Source organism: Electrophorus electricus, chromosome 15 (genome assembly GCF_041902795.1).
Source record: "Electrophorus electricus isolate QZ-2024a chromosome 15, ASM4190279v1, whole genome shotgun sequence".
In the NCBI taxonomy this organism is placed as follows: domain Eukaryota; kingdom Metazoa; phylum Chordata; class Actinopteri; order Gymnotiformes; family Gymnotidae; genus Electrophorus; species Electrophorus electricus.
This window is the reverse complement of record NC_137511.1, coordinates 18,676,497-18,698,806: the sequence shown is the minus strand read 5'-3', so window position 1 is coordinate 18,698,806 and position 22,310 is coordinate 18,676,497. Positions and strand designations below refer to the sequence as shown.

The window sequence follows — 22,310 nt, the reverse complement described above, 5'->3', positions numbered from 1 at the left end:
TTTTCTGCCCAAAAGACAGGAAGTGATATCATCTAATTTCCTGTTTTTCCTATAAAGTTTTCAGAGGGAAAATTCAGAAGAGTGGTGTTTTGAATTGGATTGATACTGGAGAATTTTTCATTGCTGAATTTTTTTTTTTCCTTGAACTTGTAAATATTGAATTTTACTTTTTGTGAATATTTTTGTTTGTTTTTAGGATATGGATTTTCTTTTGCAATGGGAGCCAATAAACACCTTGTCTTTTGTATCTCACTTGGAGTGCACCCATGTGTCTTTTCTTCTGGGCCATTACAAGTGGTGTCAGAACTGTTACTGTTACACACAAATTGTTGCCATAAATAGTTTTGGGTAAATCACAAGGAGTATCAGAATCTTTTTGGTGGGATAGTGACATTTGAAAAAGTAGGATAGGATCCTGAGAAGCAAGGGAATGACAGACAGCCCAAGAAAGGATTCCAGTCCCAGTGGGTCAGCACAGTCATCAGATGCATCACTCGCATCACTCAAGGAGCTGACAGAGATGCTCCAGGAGCTAGAGACGAGAGAATGGAGCGAGAAGCTGTGAGACACGGAGACAGAGATGCTCCAGGAGCTCATGAGGAGCTAGAGACGAGAGAATGGAGCGAGAAGCTGTGAGACACGGAGACAGAGATGCTCCAGGAGCTCATGAGGAGCTAGAGACGAGAGAATGGAGCGAGAAGCTGTGAGACACGGAGACAGAGATGCTCCAGGAGCTCATGAGGAGCTAGAGACGAGAGAATGGAGCGAGAAGCTGTGAGACACGGAGACAGAGATGCTCCAGGAGCTCATGAGGAGCTAGAGACGAGAGAATGGAGCGAGAAGCTGTGAGACACGGAGACAGAGATGCTCCAGGAGCTCATGAGGAGCTAGAGACGAGAGAATGGAGCGAGAAGCTGTGAGACACGGAGACAGAGATGCTCCAGGAGCTCATGAGGAGCTAGAGACGAGAGAATGGAGCGAGAAGCTGTGAGACACGGAGACAGAGATGGAGGAGCCTTCAGCACCAGATCCGACAGTTGCAGCAGCAGGTGGACCAGCACGAACAGCATGAGGAAGATGCCATAGAAGAAGTTAGTGATTAGAAAGGAGGTGATGAGGACCAAAGAGTAGCACTGGGCATCAGAGAGCCAAAACTGCATCCCTTAAGTCCAGATGTTGACATTGAGCACTTACTGGCAACTTTTGATCGGATTGCTAAAGTCTCCCGCTGGCACAAGGAAGACTGGGCTATTCAGCTTGTTCCCCTACTTACAGGAAAAGCCCAACATGCATATGTGGCCATGGACATTGATCATGAAGAGGAATATGAAAAAGTCAAGGTGGCTATAATAGCCAAATATGAAATTACACAGGACACGTATCACCAAAGGTTTCGTTCACTAGCCCTTTATCTGGGAAAAACCTATGGGAGCTGTATGTCCAAAGAAGTTATTCTACAAGTGGATCAGACCTGAGCAAGTCAGTGAAGGAGACATGGTCCTGGAGTAATGTGTTCAGATAATGAACTCAGACCTGGAGGTTTGGATCAGAGACCGTACACCCCAAGACAGCAGAGGAGGCAACACGGCTGGTTGAAGTCTTCATCTCTGCCAGGAGGGGTCAAGGTCCCAGCTACTTCAGCCACAGACAGAACTCCAGATGTAAGTCTGTGCGGGGTGATGGGGGTCTTGGTGATGCCAATAGCAGGACCAGGTGTCACTACTGTGGAGAACTTGGGTACATTAAGCCCAACTGTCAATGCAGGAAAAACAAGCCTACTTTTGTTGTGTACAGTGCCTAGACTACAGTCTAAAGTCATAACTGGAAAGGACATAGGCCGCATAGTGTCAGTGCTAGTAAACGGTCAACAAGAAAATGCTTTGATTGATACAGGCAGCACTCGGGCTTTAGTGAGGGAACGTCTGGTTCCAAGAGAGTCTGGTTCCAAGACTGGAATGAGAGCAAAATAAAGGAAAGTTGTGTACATGGAGATAAAAAAAACTACCACACTTCTGAAGTCTACTTGACAGTAGATACTTGACAAATATTTCTCCTGACTGTACTGGTTGCAGCCCAGTTACCATATACAGTAGTTTTAGGAGAGGATATCCAAGTGGTAGTAGATCTGCTCTCTAAAACTTAACAGTGCAAGGTAATGACAAGAACACAAAGTGTTCAATACATCCTACCAGAATTACCTTATAATGACCCTGAGTCCACTAAGCCAGTTAAGCCTAAAGCACAGAGAAGCAGGGAGAGGTTCCTGAAGTCAGTCCTATCTGAGGAGGCTCCACTAATGCCTGAAACCCCAGTAGATCCCCCATAACATCAGATATTGCCACACTGCAGAGTCAGGATACAACTTTACAACTATGGTTTAATAAATTGAGGTTTATGGCATAAAGCAAAGGAGCACAGGGTTAAATGAAGAGGCTTATATTTTAAAGGAGGGAATTTTATACTAGTGTAAAGGTGAAACTGAGCTGCTGGTTGTCCCAGCCTCAAAGAGGTTAACAGTAATGAAGCTTGGTCATTCCATACCCTCGGCAGGGTATCTAGGCAAGCATAAAACTCTGTCTTGCATAGGTGCACATTACATATGTACAAAAATGTACACAGATGTTGCAGAATTTTGTAAGATGTAGTGAATGCCAATTGACATCAAGCAAATCAGTTCCCACAACACATCTCTACCCACTACCTATAATTGAGACCCTGTTTGAGAGGATAGGTATGGACATAGTGGGCCCTTAAAAAGAAGCAAGACAGGGAACTTTATTTTTTTTTGTATGTGTTTACGCCACATGTTACCTGAATGTTTTCCTGTTGCGCGCATTCAAGGCTAGACAGGTGGCTAATGCTCTCATGCATCTGTCTGCAAGAGTAGGTCTCCCTTGGGAGATTTTAACAGATCATAGCACAAACCTTTTGTCTAGATTGCTGAAGAGGTGTATAAACTGTTATGCATGCATGACATTAAGACATCGCCCTATCATCCTCAGACAGATGGTTTAGCTGAAAGATTCATCCAGACCCTCAAAGCAATGCTTCACAGACTCGCACTGACTGGTTCCAGGGGCTCCCCCATCTTCTTTTTGCATAGAGAGAGGTACTACAGGCATCTACAGGGTTTTCTCCATTTGAGTTACTCTATGTACATCAAGAAGAGCCTAAGGCCACCGAAGAGAATGTGGGCAAGAGATGTTGTTGCGTATGTGGTAAAGAGGAGAGAAAAGCTGGAGGAGATGACAGCACTGGCTCATGAGCATTTGTGGGACTCACAGAGCAGTCAGAGGGCCTCGTATGATCATAAAGCCCAAACTAGAGTTTCAGCAGGAAACAGGAAGTGTTACTCCTGCTGCCTACCAGTGAGAGCAAGCTCCTGTCAAAATGGCATGGGCCTTACAAAATCACCAGAAAGGTGGGGCCTGTCACTTATGAATGGTACATGCCAGAGCATGAAACACAGAAGTTCCATGTTAACCAGCTGAAGGAGTATTGCAGAGGGACTGGAAGAGTACAGCAACTAATGCTCAACAGGAGCATGCCAGAAGCTCGCTAGAAGTGCTACAAAGTCCCAGAAAGACTCCTATCTATGTTACTTGTGGAGTTGGACCTTATGAGGGAAATGGCAGTGATTGAACCCTCAAGCAGTGAGTGGTGCAGCCCAATAGGATATTACAAAGGATGTTACAATGTATTTTTGCATAGATTTGATCTAGATTACTTTCCAAGTTTGACCCATACCCAATGCCTAGGGTTGATGATATGCTTGAAAGACTGGGCAGGGCCAGGTATATTACCACCAATTATCTATGCAAGGGTTACTGGCAGGTACTTTTAACCCCAGAATCAAAGGAACTAACTGCTTTCAGAACACCATATGGCATGTTCCAGTTTACAGTTATACCATTTTGCCTCCAAGGGGCACCAGAAATATTTCATAGGATAATGGACAAAGTCCTGAAAGGTACAGTGGACTACACAGCGGCATACTTGGATGACATGGCCATTTTCAGCAACACCTGGCAGGATCAGCTGTCACATCTCCAGGAGCTTCTTTATCAAATCCAAGCAGCTGGTTTATCCATTAACTCACAGAAACATACCATTGCTCAGAATCAGATTGAGTATTTAGGATGTGTGTTAGGTAATGGACTGGTATGACCACAGGTAAGTGGCAATTCAATCCTTTTCTAGGCCAACCACAAAAATAAGAGTCTGATCCTTCCTTGGGCTAGTTTGTTGGTATCGGAAATTTATACCACAGTTCTCCACCAGAGCAGCAGCCCTGAGTGAGAAGACATTTGAGGACCTAAAGGACCTGAAGGGGTGCTTTGTGAGGACAGTGTTACAATGTCCTGATTTTACAAAGCCTTTTATCCTGCAAAACAGATGCTTCAGGTGTTGGACTGGGGGCAGTGCTGTTTCAGGAAGATGGGGACAGATGGAGACCATTAGACCAAGAGACCATTCATCAGTCAGAAACTCTTTCCTTGGGAGACCCAGTATGCCACAATTGAGAAGGAGTGTTTGCCTGTGAAATGGGCTGTTGACTCTTGGGTATTAACTTCTAGACAGATATTTTGAACTAGAGACAGATGACTGAGCTTTTATGTGCTTAAACAAAATGAGACTCGAATGGGCAAATGGGAGAATCACCGAATGGTATCTGTCTCTACAACCGTTTAAATATTCTGTTAAATACAGGACTGGTGCTTCCAATGCAGTGGCAGACTCACTATTAAGAACCCAAAAGACAGGAAGTCATTCTAATTTCCTGTTTTTTCCTATATAAATTCAGAAGAGTTGTATTTTGAATTTGATTGATACTGGAGAATTTATGATTGCTGGAATTTTCCTTTTTGTGAATATTTGTGTTTGTTTTGAGGAGATATGGTTTTTCTTTTGCACTGGAGCACTGGGAGCCAATAAACACCTGTTCTTTTGTATACCACTTGGCGCGTACCCATGTGTCTTTTCTGCCACACCATTACACATAACAAACAGAATCAGATCCTACAGACTACAGACAGCACAGAGTACACTGGGTACAAATAGCACAGCTCCCGTCATGTTCTACATTTTTACATCACATCCTTCTGTTTTTCACCCTCTCCATAAGCACCATGGGAACGGTTGCTGCTGGGTAACCCTTCCCTTTGGTCCGGCCTTGCTGTCTGCTGGGCCACGTCAGGTGGTTGAGCGCATAATTGCTACAGCTAAATAATGGGGGTGGGACTCTCTGCTGGGCAGAGGGGCGATTGATGGCAGTGAGGCTATGGATGATTGGCCAGGGTGCGGGAGCTATGGATGATTGGCAGGGGTGCGGGAGCTATGGATGATTGGCCAGGGTGCGGGAGCTATGGATGATTGGCAGGGGTGCGGGAGCTATGGATGATTGGCCAGGGTGCGGGAGCTATGGATGATTGGCAGGGGTGAGGTTTCTGTGACAGTATGGGTGGAGGTGTATCCGCAGGCTGATTTATGTAGTGTGATGTTGTGAAAATACACGCTTTGTTTTTCTGCTACACGCTTTTTAAAAAAGTGCAGATGCATAAAAGAGGTCAATGTTTGGATCCACACCCGGATCCGGAACAGCTCTCGCACAACTCCCACCACTTCCTCACTCGTGTGGAAGGCAGCCAATGAAGACAGCCCCTCCGCCTCTCAGACATGAAATGGGGTTTCACGCATTTCCGGCTCATTCCATTTACAGCCGCAAGTGGCCAAAATCATTCCAAAATCATTCCAAATGATCTGTCAGCACTGCTCTGGGCGTTCTGTCAGGTCCCATCTGCCAAAGCCCTTCCTCTTTACCGGCTAATGACCTTTCCTAGCTGGAAGAGCCCACAGTTCCCCCACTGTTCCCACAAGAGAGGGGGAAAGGGAGAGGGAGGGAGCAGAGGATAGAAAGTTAGGGGGGAAGAGGGAGTCGCAGAAGATGGGATAAGAGAGGAAGTGCTTAGGAAATGGCATTTTAAATAACACTTCATTATGTAGTGCCAGGATTCACCACTATTCATGATCATGTGTGCATGTGCGTGCACGGGGGGGGGGGTGTGAGTGAGTGAGTGAGTGAGTGAGTGAGTGAGTGAGTGAGTGAGAGTGAGTGAGTGAGAGTGAGTGTGTGTGCTTACTGTCGAGGCATGGTCCACAAACCGTCTGCGTCTCTCCGCAGGGATGTACCATCCCCTCACCAGGCTGGCATTGCTTACAACACTCCCCACTGGTTGTGTACTGCCCCGACAGACACACCTCCTGGCTGGACAGCCTGTGGGAGAACACACCCACCTACGGAGAGAGAGAGAGAAGGAGAGAGAGAGAGAGAGAGAGAGAGAGAGAGAGAGAGAGAGAAGGAGAGAGATGGAGAGGAGTTTTTAGATACATGAATGTTTTTTCTACCACAAATACACACCCACCTTATGTTAAGCTCAGGGGGAAATGCTAGCATGCCTAGCAGTAGACTAAAGCTAGTTGGAACTAGCGAGGTTTGTGTGGTTTGGGTGAAGTATCCCTGCAAAATGTGTTTTGCTCCAAACTATGTAACATCCCTGAACAGTTTATGGCTTACATGTATGAACATGAGGTCTCCACCTCATAAATATTTTTTTAAACCCTTTTAGTTAGTTTCCAAATCCATGCTCATTGGTGAACAAGTATGTCCAGTGACCCTTGGAGAAGATGCTTTAAGCTATGGACATGATCTTGACCCAAGAGGATAAGAATCTAAGACTAGCGAGAGGTTTCAGTGAAAAGAATAAAACAAATATGTAATGTTGGCCAATGTCACAAAACCTACATCATGCACTAAACCATTTATATATTGATCTTACTTTTTTTTATCTTATTTTTATAAGTTTATGAAAACATCATTCAACATTAATATGAATTTTTACTGAAATACACAAGCTACAGAAAAGCATACTACAGTACAAAAAACAAAATTCAGTCCCCCATGATTAAACTAAATGAGGAGTTGCCCTGGGTTTATGTAACTGATTTCTGCACAAGAACACAGGCATTCGCACCGTGGCTCTCTACACACACACGAAATACTCGCTTTTTCTCCCTGACGATCCAGAGGACCCACCCAGAAAGGATGTGTAGGAAGCATTGACACCATGACCTTGGCTCAAAACGCACTGGCCTGCTCTTCTCCAAGTTCAGGTCCGAAAACCTGAAACAGCCTAACGGTCAGTCAGGACTACAATTTGTAGTTGCGTTACTACAATTTGAATCACAGAGGATAGATCGCATAAAGCTGCAATAGCTTTCTTTGGGGAGGACCTCAGACAGCAATATGAACTCTGAGATCAATTAAACCTTGTAAGCAAGTAGCTACACTACCATAAGAACAAACCTGGGAATGTTGAATTGCAGTAAAGTAGTTCCCATGAACTTGTTCTGGTAGTGAGCTTCAGTGCAAAGTATCCAAAACCTGCTTGAAAATGTGCTAAATGTCACTTGACATTAGCATATGCATACATTAATTAGCATATGCGGTGCATCAGTTTGTCTATTTGCATGCTGTCTAGTGTCAAACGTGTCAAACTTTATATCTGGTTGCTTCTCTCCTACTCTGTGCTCAGGTACACTGTATTTGAATTCCCAATGAAGCTGTTCTCATTTACACGTTTATGTTTCTGTTCTCAGACAACAGGACGAGTATGAAATAGTGACTGAAAGACATATATGTTAAGCAGCAGTCGCTTCAAAGCTATTTCCAATACTGACTTTATAACCGTCTGAATGCTGACTTTATAACCGTCGTCTTACAATTGTCCTTGACAAAACCACCATACGTACAATTTAAAGAGGGCTGTGCTGGGATCTCGCCTATATTTGCATGATAAACGAACACTCAGAGAGAAATTTGGAAGAATATCGTCTGGCGAAGAAACCACGAGGATGTTCCGTCTCCACTCAGGACTGATTAGTGCTACTCACTGAACGGAGCAGACGACGGCGAGACGCGTGACTCTCCCTCGCGAGGTAGAACTGGCTGTCTTCTATGTGTGTTGTTTGCGCAAAAAGCCGTTAGATTTGTCGCTACGTGCTTTTAAAAAAAATAATAAAAGTCGCTAAAGGGATTTTAGAAAGTCGTTGAATCTGACGACGCATTCGCAAACCGTATACTCGCAAGGGTATTTCACCGTAATGTGGAAGCTTCGAGCTGTGTAAATTAACCTTGCGTGACACTGGAGGTGGCGAGAGCCGTCGCTGCTTTGAGTGAACACAGCTCGTTTTGCAGAAACGTGACATATCCCTTAGCGGGACATCTACATGCCGACCAACCTCTCTTCTCATCTGTACACTCAACTCACTTCTGCAACCATTGTAATGTTAAACTCAATACACGTGTACAAGATGTTGGTTAAATCGTCGTATTAATATGTTTTCTTGAAGGTGAACTTTAGGCTACGGCCAGTCTGCAGACTAGAAAGTGACAGTCCAGGCTACCTGGCGTCTTTCATCACTTTCAGCTGCAAACCTGAGGTGAAGGTTTCCTTAAGCTTGAGGGAAGCCGTTACTAACGTCAGAAGGTGAGCTGTGATAAGTGATAAAGTGCTTTTAAGTGAGTGGAGTGTAGCTAGGAGCATCTTCAGCTCAGTTCAGCGGAATTCCTCAGACCGACAGGCACAGAGGGGAAGAGGCAAGAGAAAGCATCTGTAGTTGTTCCTCCGGGCGTCTGCGTCAGATGGAGAAGTCGCGGTGGGTTGTCGGGGGAGGCTGAAGGAAGACAGCACCTTCGCCCAAATTAGCAATTAGCATTCTTTACATTTCTCACCCCTGTAAGCCCCTCCAGCCCTCCAGTTCTTCTCTCCATCAAACGCACACACACACACACACACACACACACACACACACACACTCTATTCTGCTGCCCTAAAGGCTGATACGATCAATCTAGCCTCATTTGACATCTGACAACCACCAAGTCATGTGTAGTTTATAAAAATATGGGAGATATTCAAGCTCATCAGAAAAAGATTATGCCCTTTATCTCATGGGAGAACTGACTGGATTATCCGATATATTGTATACATGCAAATAAATATTGATTTTTTTTTTCTTCTAAATCGTCCTTTTTACTGTCTTTCTCTTGCAGCATTAGCTGACTCTAAATGGGTAATGTAATATCAGGTCGTGTGCTGCACATTCTGCCAACCAGTTCTTCCCACCCTCCATTTTGCTGTTTGTTAAATGTTAAAGTTCTGGGGGAACTCTTCGTTAAGGATTAACGACGTTTTGAGGGGAACTCTTCGTTAAGGGTTAACGAAGTGGTGGGAGGGAACTATTCATTAAGGGTTAACGACGTTTTGAGGGGAACTCTTCGTTAAGGGTTAACAAAGTGGTGGGAGGGAACTATTCATTAAGGGTTAACGAAGTTCTGAGGGGAACTCTTCATTAAGGGTTAACGACGTTTTGAGGGGAACTCTTCGTTAAGGGTTAACAAAGTGGTGGGAGGGAACTATTCATTAAGGGTTAACGAAGTTCTGAGGGGAACTCTTCATTAAGGATTAACGACGTTTTGAGGGGAACTCTTCGTTAAGGGTTAACGAAGTGGTGGGAGGGAACTATTCATTAAAGGTCAACGAAGTTCTATGAGGAACTCTTCATTAAGGGTTAACGACGTTTTGAGGGGAACTCTTCGTTAAGGGTTAACGAAGTGGTGGGAGGGAACTATTCATTAAAGATCAACGAAGTTCTATGAGGAACTCTTCATTAAGGGTTAATGAAGTTCTATGGGGAACTCTTTGTTAAGGGTTAACGAAGTTCTATGAGGAACTCTTCATTAAGGGTAAACGAAGTTCTATGGGGAACTCTTCGTTAAGGGTTAACGACGTTCTATGGGGAACGTGTGTCTATGGGGTGTGTGTTGTATTTACATTCTCTTTGAACTCGAAGCCGGAGTGACAGTTTTGTTACTTTCCCATGGAACTGAATGTTCCTGATGTGCCAGTCTGGACTAGCATATAAGCCAGACCCACAGCTGTAGCGTTAGAGGACTTGCGTGCGAACATCCACACACACAAATGCACTCATACACACTCATTCATTCATCCACATCCAGACATGCGCATACAAAAATGCAAACACGCACTGATCGAGCAGTAGAAAGCACTGTCACTGTTAGAAATAGAATCAAAGCTCTCAGATTCACAAAATCAAACCATGACGTACAGAAAATGAGATCTGTCAGACTGCAGATGTAATTCAAAACCACACACATGCTGTGATTTGAAAGAAATTCTCACTGGTAGTGCAAAAAGTGTGTTTACAGTCCTTGTAATAGTAATATTTTTGCATTACTATTTATTAGTAAACAGAGACATCATGTGAAATGGAACTCATTAAAGGTAGGAGTAGCAGCACTCTGCTACTGTTCTGATCACATGACCTGGAAGTGGTGAACCACTGGAATCCTCATGCCACTAATGGTGTCACAGTTCATAGTGAAGTCACATGTCAACTATCCCAATGGTATGCTCAGAGGGTTCTCCTCATAATTTGGATTAAACAGGAAAATCGTGTTTGTTGCTTTAAATTATGCTTTTCATGAATCTCACAAACACGTACACTGCAATTTTGCATGTAATCAGTCTCGTGAATGTTATCTGCAGGCATGTCAGCTACAGTGTTAGGGCTTCTCTCCTCAGACGCACTTACATCTTTGACCTTAAGCCTGTCAGTACTTGTTAGCAGATCAGAAACTCTGTTTTCACTCACTTTTTAACTGATTCCAAAGCCAACTTATTAGCATCTCTCTTTCCCTTTCTTTCTCTCTCTCTCGCTCTCTCTCTCACACATACACACACACACACACACACACACACACACACACACACGCACGCACGCACGCACACACGCACGCACACACACACGCACGCACGCACGCACACGAGCGTGCGCATGCACACAACCTGCACAAAGTTTTGAGTCTTTAATTGATTTATACTTTGAGTATTTATTGTTTTAAGTCTTTAATTGATTTATGTGTCAGTAATTTCACACATAAATTTCACACAGTAATTTCGGTTTGTCATAAAACCGAAAAACGAACTGAAAAGTGATTTAACTGTTTCTTTGTTGGACAATAACAGTAATCATGACAGGCTGAGTCACTTCCCTTGTATGTGAGAGAAAGAAACGATAACAAAAATAAGAGGGAGAAAGTTTGGGTGTGTGTCTGCGTGGATGCACATTTCTGTGTGGGAGGGGTAGTGTGCATGTGTGCGCGCTGAGTGACAGATAGAGAAAAAGTCATATTACGCGACATTCTGACGCAGCAATTCCTCCCGATAGGCCGATCACCAGAACAGACTTGGTCTAAAACATACATACTGGTGTGTACTCTCTTTCGGTCACATATCTTCCACATAAACCTAACCATAAAATATTACTGTTTATCAGCTTTGTCATTCAACTTGCAATAAACTTTATCTTCCCAGTATTTGGGTCACTTCACCAGCTCTTATATTTGTGAGTGAAGAGCCTACAAGTCACGACCTATGAAGTCACGACCTCGTTAACCCATCAGAGCCAAGTGGCGGCTCGACCAAGTATTCCACAATAGTACCAATTCGGAAAGGTTATAGCTACAGCGACGACTATAACGTCTGCAAAGCGAGTGTAAATCTGCAAGAAGATGGAATCAAACCAAACTGCCTACCTTTAAGTTTCTATTTTACATAATTAAAGATTGTGTCCAGATAGCTCTAGGGCTGAAGAAACTCAAATCAAATGCCCTTTAAATGTATAAAGCGCAAACCTGGCCGCAGCGGATACCACAACCTGAGTCAAAAGATCGCGTTATATTCAGTCTCACTTTAACTGCGGACACCTGAGCGTACTGATCCCACGCACAAGCACCTCTCTGTCCAACCGACAGGCGAGACGGAGCAATTTTATATCACGTACAACTGAGTTTAAATATGAGTCTAAACGCGAGCGGCAGCCGAGACGCACCGACTCTCTGCGCGGCTTTGAAACGGACGCATGAGGTGTCAGCAGCAACTCAGGCAAACCCCCAACATAGTCGAAATGAAGTTTGTTTTATACTTACCAGTCCAAGCAACACCGGCAGGATTACAGTAAACATGTTGTTTGTGTATGTGTCTGGGTGTGTGTGTCTGGGTGTGTGTGTGTGTGTGTGTCCGCGTCTAATTTTGTCCGTCTTGATGATGCAAATTAGGCTCTCAAAGGAGAAAAAAACAAAAACCAAAAAATCACTCGCTGAAAAGAAACACTGAAATGAACTGTAAAAGTAGCATCGCAGCTATTAGTATCTTCATAGAGTAGTCTATCAGGCGTAAATGTTCTCGTGTGCGTCTCTTATTTCTCCCGTTGTCCGACTTCCAGAAAGTCATGAAAAACCGCTGACAGGCATTGATGTCCAACACTTAGAAATGGTCGTAAAATGACGAGAACTAGAGAAATGGCCAGCTACCCGTGGCGTCAAGAGTTGTTGCGAGTGCTTGCGAGTGCCCCGTTTGCACTGCGAATGGGTTGCGTCTCAAGTGACAGCGAGAGCGCTTTCGGAGACCCTGAGTATAGCGAGCGACCCGCGGGTTGTCCCCTCCTCGCTGTCCTGTTCTCTCTCCTCACCGCTCCAGCACAGGGCTTCGCCTCCCACCCATCCCTCCAACACGGCTCATCCGTTTGGGATTTATTTTGTACTGTTAATTTAATTAGGCTGCGTAAGCAACGAACGTGTAATGTTAAACATGGCATTCTCCCATTTGGGGAGAAGTTGATTTCGCAACAGCCAACGTAAACCAGAATGAATCTTCTTGAAGGGGCAAATTATGTCGGGCGGGAAGTGGGTAGTCAGAGTAATTAGCTAAAACACTCCTAACGATTTGTAAAAGGGTGTAGAGAAGTCGCATCACGCTTTGATGTAATGTCAAACTCGCACAATGTGTAATAGGAGCAGGCAACCGAACACGGGTGTGGCAAGAAGGGAAACCCGATCATTCATCTGAAATCGACACTCTGCTCCCTCCGGTAATCAAGAACTACCAGAGCGTGTCCTCTCGGAGAAACTACCAGATCATTACTGAATGGGGGCAAGCGTTCCCTTAAAATCTTTGCAACTTACTCATGCATGTTGTACACCAAATGCTTGAAACAGGGGATCATCACTATAACCCGTTAAATTACAGATAGACTAGACCATAGGTTTTACTACTAATACTATTTATGGCAATAATGTAAAAAATTCTTAGATTAATTGAAGTAAAAGGCTTAAGCAGAAACTGTGTACTCCAATAAAAGAGAACGCCACTGTCTGCTATAAGGACTACGTTACCCACAAACCCCCTGTTTCTTTGGATTGTTAGTCTCACCTGTATCTTGTTACCCTTGTGTGTCTTTGTATATAAACCCTCTAGGTTCATTCAGTCTTTGCGAAGTCTTATTTGCCTGGCTGACGATTCTGAGCATTTTGATTGTTATATGTTTTCTCTAGTTACTCTGATCTGGGCTTGTGTTTTTGGATTGCGCTTTTTGCCTGTTCCACTTCGGATTTGTTTACTTGTCTGGATTGACTTTGGTTATTTACTACTGCCTGTTTTTGACTATGACTTGGATTGGCCTAATCAGGTCCATCTCTATAATAATATAAAATAATAGGAAGTATTCATGAAAATGTTCATTCTCTTTCTCCTCACACACATTCTCTCTCTTCCTCTTTCACACACACACACACACACACACACACACACACACACACACACACACACACACACACACACACACTGTGAAGATCATCTCTCAGATAGCAATAATACACTACCCTGGGCCCGATGGTCGCTATGGAGACAGGGATGGTGTTCTTCTGCGACTTTGCACCGACCTTCAGTCTTACTGGGCAGGAAGTGACCAGTGACTGGATCAATACTGGACAGATGTGTATAGTCCTTCCCTGCCTGGTTATTCAGAGTCTGTACCAGCCACACAGAACATCCTGCACAAGCTAAAGACTACCTCACACATCTTAGTATCGGATTCATATCAGATGTATGTTTCTAGTGTCAAAATCTTAAATGTTTCCTTTTTGGATTATTTACAATATTTTGTCTTGTCTTTTATTTATATTGTGTCCTTGCCACTGCCTTTTTATATTTTTGTTACTTAATGAGTCTGCCGATGAATTTGTATTTTAAAAGTGGATGTTTTCGGATACAACATTGTGGCCTGAGTTGAATGCATTAACATTTTCATTTACATGTAATGCACTGGACGGGAGTCAGCTGATGTGGCAATGTTTGAGACAAAATCAGAGATAACTGTGGCTCGACTATGGACTTTATCAGCATTGCCTGGAGGCTTGGTTCTACGCAGCTGTGTGGATTCCTGGCGTGGGCTCTCAGGGCTCTCTGTTTTAAGACTGCACCTCTTACAGCTTTTCTTAACTCTGTTGCCTTGGGGATGCCTTTGGGTGCTTTTCATGACCTTTTCATGAGCTGCTGGCCATGGTGAAGTTGGCCTGAAGAACAGTGACACTCCTGGAACGCTCCCACTGCTCCTGGACTGCTCTCACAGCACATCCAGCCCAGTGGTTGTAAGTGTAGCTGTTTTAGCTGTATGTGGAACCTTTTATTATTGCATAACTCCATAATAAAGGAAATATCTGACACCACAGTTATGGGAAGGTGCTGTCATGCAGAGGGCTTAGACTTTTGTGTAAAACATGAACCCTGTTTTGGAAGAGCCTCATTGTGTATATTTTATTCTGCTTTGAATTCCAAGCCCAATGCTGGAGTTTCTGGACACTCTGCCAGCCAAATATCTAAATGCTGGAACTACTTCAGGGTTGGCTGGATGGAGACATCAGACAACAGAATGTGGTGTTGGGTGGGTGGGGTTGGATTCCCCTTGCACTTGGCTCATGTCCCCCAGAAGTCCACTGGATCAGCATTAGGCCCTCACTGCTCAAGTGAGTTTGCAGCACATGACATCTGCGAGCATCAAGCTGCCACTCAAATGTTCAAGCTGGTCAGAGCTCAGTGGTCACTCAGCATCTTCTAATATTTGAAGAAAAAAAAAAGGTTCTTATCAAGACTGTGGTTCACTCCACCTCTGGCGCAGTCCTCAGGCTCTGAGGTGAAGAATTAGAGTGAGTCATTGGACAAGTAAACATGAGAGTATTAGAGTGGCACATGGGAGAATTAGAGACATGGCAAGATTAGAGTGAGTCACGGGAGAGTGGTACAGGAGACAGCTGGAAAATGCCCTGACATTTCACTTTGTTTTAGTCTTTTCTTGCTGTGCTTTTGCGGTAAAGCTCCAAGACTGAGAAGTGCATTATACAAATGAAAGCTCGTACACTCGCCCCCAGCAACATGCTGTCATGAAAACAGCAACAAATGTTGAGCATCCCAGGTTCAAAAGTGTGGATTGGGTTGTTGGATTAGGAGGCTGGGTTGTACTGGTGGATTATTGCAGTCTATATTGTGTTGGTGGATTATTGCAGTCTATATTGTGTTGGTGGATTATTGCAGTCTATATTGTGTTGGTGGATTATTGGAATCTAGATTGGGCCCCTTTGTTCACAGCACTGAGGGAAACCAGGGCCTCTCTGTCCAGTCTCCTCCTTTAACCAAGTTGCACCATAATAAGTAGCAGGTCACATGAGCACATTCATACAGCATTAGTGTCAGCCTAGTGCAGTTAAGTGGGCCTAGGGCTTAGCTAGAAAAGTAAGTCAATATCATATTATGGACAATAAATTAGATTATAATTGGATAGGCAGGAGTTTGGTGGCTTTGACCTTAACAATGTTTCTTTCATGTACTGCCTCGCTCATTTCTGGAAGACTGAAAGGAAGAGTATAATTTATCTGACGCCTACTGATGTTGCCCACCTAAACAGTAATCTTTCCAAAAAATAAAAAGTGTAGCTCTCTCTCTCCTTCCTTAGGGGCCCCTCTTCTAGAAGCCTGGCCTTGCCCAACCCAGCTGATTCAGTGTTGTAACACTCAGCTCAAGTTAAGGCTGTTCCCCATCGGGATCAGTCTGTTTTCCCAGTCTGTGTTCAGGAGAGTTCTCACATTGCATGTTAATCGTTTCACAGGAACTATGCTTTTGTTCCCGGGATTAGAATGCCCCAGTACGTGCAATATCCTGTGTTTGTGAGTGGGTGATCGTTTCTACTTTTCTCCTACTTGGGTGAGCAGCGCAGTCCCTAAATAGACATGCGGAGTCGCACAGGGCCGTTCTGAAAGCAGCTGCCACTAACGGCCAGCTGCCAATCATTGCCAGCTGCCCCTGTACCACTGTCGTGTATATCCAGCTCCCACAACCAGATTCCCTATTTATACCTAGGAACAGGTATCATTTACCTGACCAGGAGATGATTGCAATGCCATGGTGACACTGTTTCAGTATAGAGGTCCAAGCTATAGTGACTATAGCGACTTCCTGGCAGAGAGCCAGGAAGCTATAAATCTTCTGCACCTTTAGTAGCCTATTCCTCCTCTTTGGCAGTCTGCCCAACAGGCACTGGGGTAGCGAGTCCTGGCTGGCATGGCACACTGGCAGCAATCTGCTTGCCCAGACCCAGGTTCCGCGGCCACCTGCTGCTTCTGCTTCCTACGACGTGTTGTACGGGGGTCACGTGGGAGAGCGAAGGGAGCGACAGTGAAGAAGGGGTCACGTGTCGGTGGGGAAAGGCCTGCACACAGAGTTGCTCTCCTATGCACAGGGTGAGCCCCTCACCAACAGAGACCCTGTAAGCAAGACTACTGTGAAGGTGATAGCATGTGTTTTACCTTTAGGCCATGTGCTTAAGGACTAGTGCATTGCATCTTGTGGGTCACTGACACACATGCATTCCGTGTCCAATGGAGAGGAACCGACCTCCTGACATCTGACCTCTGTGGGGCCAGCCCTCCTTCATGCCTAAACAGAGCTTTGCCTTAAGGGAAGGGAGAGTCAGGTGGTGTTCTTGTCTCTGAATGATCAATGACTACAAATATTTATTACTGTGAAATGCTGTTCCCAATGCACAACAGTGATTAGGCTGGAGGAGAAAGCAATGTTTCACACACACACGCACGTACGCATGCACAAAAGCGCGCGCACACACACACACACACACACACACACACACATGCGCACGCACACGCATGCACACCCGCTCGCACAGGCGCACACATGCACACACACGCGCGCGTTCAGATGACAGAAGCAGGTTTTATCCTTTTTTCTGCTCATGCAATAATTACTACTCAGGTGAATTAACATATTTGGGTAAATGAAGTGAATCTAGTAGCCATAACCTGTAATGGAACATTAATAATGTTTAATAATAATAAACACACGCTCACACACACTTCTCACACACACACAGACACGCAAACTCGCTCTCACGTAAACACGCACACACATAACAGAGAAGTTTGAGGTGTAGCCTGAAACATATTAGGAGGAGCATCTGCTCAGGCTCAAGCTGGTTTACACTGCAGGCTCATATTTGTTTCTCTGTCTAGTGAAAACCAAAACCATGCATCAGCACATCAGAGAGAGAGAGAGAGAGAGACAGAGAGAGAGAGAGAGTTAGTGTAGATGGAGGGGGGAGATAAAGAGGTAGTGTAGATGAGGAGAGGGAGAGAGTTACTGTAGATGGAGAACGAACTTTCTAATGTCATTTAATACATTCCCTTTGGATTGGCTTTCCAGTTTCTCCTGCACATACACACACACACATACAAACACACACACATACACACATTCACATGCACACACACACACACACACAACACACACTCACACAAACATGTATACAATACACACACACATTCAGATGAAAGGGTGGATTTTATTCTGTTCACACACTACAATCCTCAGATGAATTAACATATTTGGGTAAATGAAGTGAATCTTGCAGCCATAACCTCAAATGGAACATTAATAACGTTTAATAATGTTTCTGCACAACAGTTCCCTCTTTCTCAGAATATTTGTACAGCTTGGTTTTTGAAAAGGACGTAACACAGTGAGTTCAGTAATTCAGTCATTCAGAAATCATGGACCCATGGAAGCATTCCTGCTAGATTACCTTGCATGTGAAAGCTTTGATCAATAACGTTATTTGTGCCTTTGTAATCTTGCCCATTTGAGATGCTTTTCCAAATCGTGGGGTGAAGTTCAGGGAAAGAAAACATAGATGGTTCGAGGTTAAATTCAGAATTAGTTTATGTCCCATCTGATCATGTTATTGTACGATGCCCTTTGTTCTCTGGGTTGTACCACTTAGTTCTTAAAGGCCTCTCAGTTACGTTTGCACAATCAATAGTGAAATACCGTACGTAGTCATGTAAACCTTGCGTTTACTCACTTCAAAAGATTGTGAATGGTTGATTCATTTTAAAAAGGAGGATTTTCTGTAAAAGGAATCATTATGTTTGTAATCCACTCAGTGAAGTGAGCCACTCTCAATCAGTGTTGTATATCACGCGCGTACATTTGGTTTATTGTGGTTATAATAGTCCCAGGGCAACATTTTCTTGTGCATGTGAAATGAGGTGTGCATGAAACAAGGATGCAGAGACAACTGTAGAGAAAAGTACAGCAAGATGTGGAAACTGGGTAGGGGGATTTCACTGCCAAAACTGTCTGTGCTCCTTGACTGGTGAGACACAGAACATATACAGCAGTCTGCTGTCTCTTTCAGGATGACATCACTGTTTAAATAAGGTCTTGCAGGACGTGGTCAGATAGCCCTCCACCGAGGACAGAAGACATGAGAGTGAGAGATGAACTAGCAAACAAATGCCCTCAGAATCTACTGCTACATCCTTTGGATCTTCTGTTTAGTTCAAACTCTACGCAGAATAACCTTTCCCCCAGTTTGCGGTGATGGTAAAATTTCTCTGCATTGCTTTGCTGCCCTCTAGCGGTGCGTAGACGTTAACACTACTTAAACTCGATCTCGAATTCACGGTTCACGGGCGAATTCGGCAACGGCTTTCGTTTGTTCACCACATGTGAGCATGTGATTGCGTTTACGGCAGAGAAAGTCTGGCAATACTCTTGATTGTCTCCGCAGCCAATGTGTTCCAACTTAACAGAGCTTTGATCCACGAAACCGAGGTTCTCACTTACCAGCTGTAGTTAATTTTGCGTGTTGGCAGTGGATATGCCATTCGCAGTGAAAACGTTTTGCTGAATGCACAACATTTCTTGTCCTTCTTTTTTGCTCTGAAGTTATTTTAGTGGACGTAATTGTATGAATCTCAGCGGCCTCTGATAGTATAGCGGTCCACCGCTATCCACGGATATACTATAACCATACCCTGGAACTCTGAGCTGGCCGAATAAGTTAATGTCCTTGTGAACCTTTTTCATGGATCCTTTACCTGTTCTATATGGAAGGGGTTATTTGTTCATTTCCATGATATATTTTACAGGCTTACGTCTCTAGGATACATTCCCTTTATACCTGGTTCTGCATGTGATCCGTTTGAGTGTGTTCCAGTTTATTGTCGTGTGCCATCCTTCCGCAGTTGGCATTGTTATGACCGATTGTCCAAGTCTGAAACGTTTAGTCCTTTAAAAACTCACAGATATACTTTCAAAAAGGATATTTCCTGCTTCGATCCCCTTAGGCCCGCTGGAGAACCCACCGAGAACGTCTAATCATGTGCTGCAGATTTTCGACTCTTCCGCAATACAAACTAAAGATAAAGGTGTGGTTTTTTTTGTTTTGTTTTTTTGTTTTTTTATGTTCCAGGTAATTAAGTCGAGCAGGATTTAAAGCTGCACGCTTTACTGAGCTCAAATCGCGTTCACGATCACACGCTGTCCTTCAGTGCATGCATGTACTGCACACGTGGAAACATGGGCCCTCTTGGAAAGGGACGTTTGAAGTTTTTTCTATTACAGTGGAGGAGAGACAGAGGCCAAATTTCTCCAGCTGACCAGATGGGTGCTGAACAGCTAGCGCTTTTTCTCTAGAGTAATTAGATCTCCAGTGATTTCCTGCAACGTACACAATGGTACCTTTTATTTTAATTATAATTATTTCATTGATAGGAATATGTGAGCTAGGATTTGTTAGGGAGGAGGTAAACTGATCTGTTCAACTTAATGGTCTGATTAAATGAAGGAAGAAAGGAATTAATTGAGTTTTTTCTTAGTTTTATCGGGAAATAGTGGACAGTCGGATTTGACGGGCTGGAGTTCAGGGGCGGAGTTTGGGAAGGGGGTGGAGCAGATGGAAGTAAAACAGTATATGATATGATAAATCAGCTTCTTCTATGTAAACTACTGGGAAATTAAAGTGCAGTTGTCCCTGATGTCAGCAGAGTCAGTGGTTAAGGGAAAACGTAATCTTAAAAAAGCCTAATGGAGACCTGTGAGCAGAGTTCATTAGATTGCTTTGCATAATGGCATGAACATGAACATTCTGGACGTGAAAATTACATATGTACGTACTGGTGCCCTACATCACTGCATCAGTATATTGTTATGGGTTAGCAGGTCGTTGGAGAGACACAGACAGACCTGCCATGGCACAAAACAGATGATATATCTCTGATTCATTCATTCATTCATACATACATTTATCAATTGATTTATTAATTGAGCATTTTCATCATCATCATCATCATCATCATCATCATCATCATCATTGCCAACAGCACACAGTGCTTAAGATGAAGTCCAGTAACAGTAGCTGTTGTTTGCTGCATTTCCAGGTTCTTCATGGTATTCATTAGAACAATATTCAGCAAAAGACCTATTAGTAGTTATCCCCAAACCAGTCAGAACACTGCCCAAACCAGTCAGGACACTGCCCAAACCAGTCAGGACACTGCCCAAACCAGTCAGAACACTGCCCAAACCAGTCAGGACACTGCCCAAACCAGTCAGAACACTGCCCAAACCAGTCAGGACACTGCCCAAACCAGTCAGAACACTGCCCAAACCAGTCAGGACACTGCCCAAACCAGTCAGGACACTGCCCAAACCTCATGCTTCTCACTTCAGGTAATCTTGGTAACGACATATTAGTGCTCACATAAGACACCATGTACACACTCAACTCCCTCAATTCCTTGTCTATAGTTCATAAATCTTAAGATTGCTTTAATTCACTGTCAGACATATTGTAAGATCGTTATATAGAAATATATATAGTAATATATGCTGATATGTGGTAAAATATAGCATCATATAATCACATACCCCTTTACAAAAATAATTTGCACATTTGGCTATATTTCTCCTAATACCTATCGTTTATTGATAGTGTCAACTTCAAAGGATGCTCTATAAGGGAAAGGGTGTTTCTTTCCACACACACCAAAATTCCGTAATCCTCAGAAGCCGTGATCTGTGGGTCATTTGTAACTCTAACTCTAATCCCAGTCTTCTGTGTGTCATGGTGGCAGCGTCCTCCACTGGAGCTTGACAAAAAGCCTGCAGGGTGCTCATAACTTGGAGGTTAACCCCTGCGCTTGGGGGGCAGTTTACAGTAAACACAGCCACCAGCGCAGACACGTTTCACAGCACAGGTGAGAAGAGACACAGAGCCACGGACGACGCGACAGAACCTGAAGGAGAGACCACGGCATTGACAACACAACTCTACACACAAGATTATACAAAACACTACACAACTCACAACACACAACACAACTCACTATGCACACAACACAGATCACAACACTAATCACAACACTACACACCTCATACAACATACAGCAGAATTCAACATGCAACATACAGCACAACTTACAACACTATACACAACACATAACTTACAACATGTAACATAACTCACAACACAGAACACTACACACAGCATGCAATACTGGTAAAGAACCGCAACCCCGATTGTTCTGTTCTATACAAATTTCAAAAATCAAAAGGCGGTTTTGTAGTGTTATGTTCGTTGTCATTAGAAAGCAGTCTGTCATGTCAAGCTCATTGTCATTAGAAAGCAAGCCGATCTGGCTACAAGAAAGTCCCGTGGCCATCTGAGTAAAGCAAGCGGTGCAGTTATTGCAGTAAGCAGAGAGAGTGAGATCTGTAAGTCAGAACTTTACTGGCTGTGAATCTGCGTGCACTGGTTTGACTGTGTCTTTGACGTTCTTTGTAGGTACATGCATATTTGGAGGAAAGGAATCTACCCTGTGTCATACTCTGGTTATCTCATTCTCTCTCCATCTCTCTCTAATAATCTCATACTCTCTCATACTGTCTATCTCAAACTCTATCTCATGCTTTCATCTTATACTCTCTCATACTCTATCTCATACTCTCCCTCTATCTCATACTGTCTATCTCCTACTGTCT

At 43.9% G+C, this 22,310-nt stretch overlaps 1 protein-coding gene across 1 annotated transcript in view; it reads right to left on the bottom strand.

The window, feature by feature from the left end:
* The window catches only part of ngfrb (nerve growth factor receptor b), a 32,362-nt gene extending 19,707 nt beyond the window's left edge, over positions 1-12,655 (bottom strand). Inside the window, exons 1-2 of the mRNA XM_035533431.2 lie at positions 12,071-12,655; positions 6,141-6,294 (exon numbers count right to left, since the gene is read on the bottom strand). Coding sequence (XP_035389324.1) covers positions 6,141-6,294; positions 12,071-12,106 — 190 coding nt within the window. The 5' untranslated portion in view covers positions 12,107-12,655. The remainder of the gene's footprint in view (positions 1-6,140; positions 6,295-12,070) is intronic.
* Between the last annotated feature and the right edge of the window lie 9,655 nt (positions 12,656-22,310).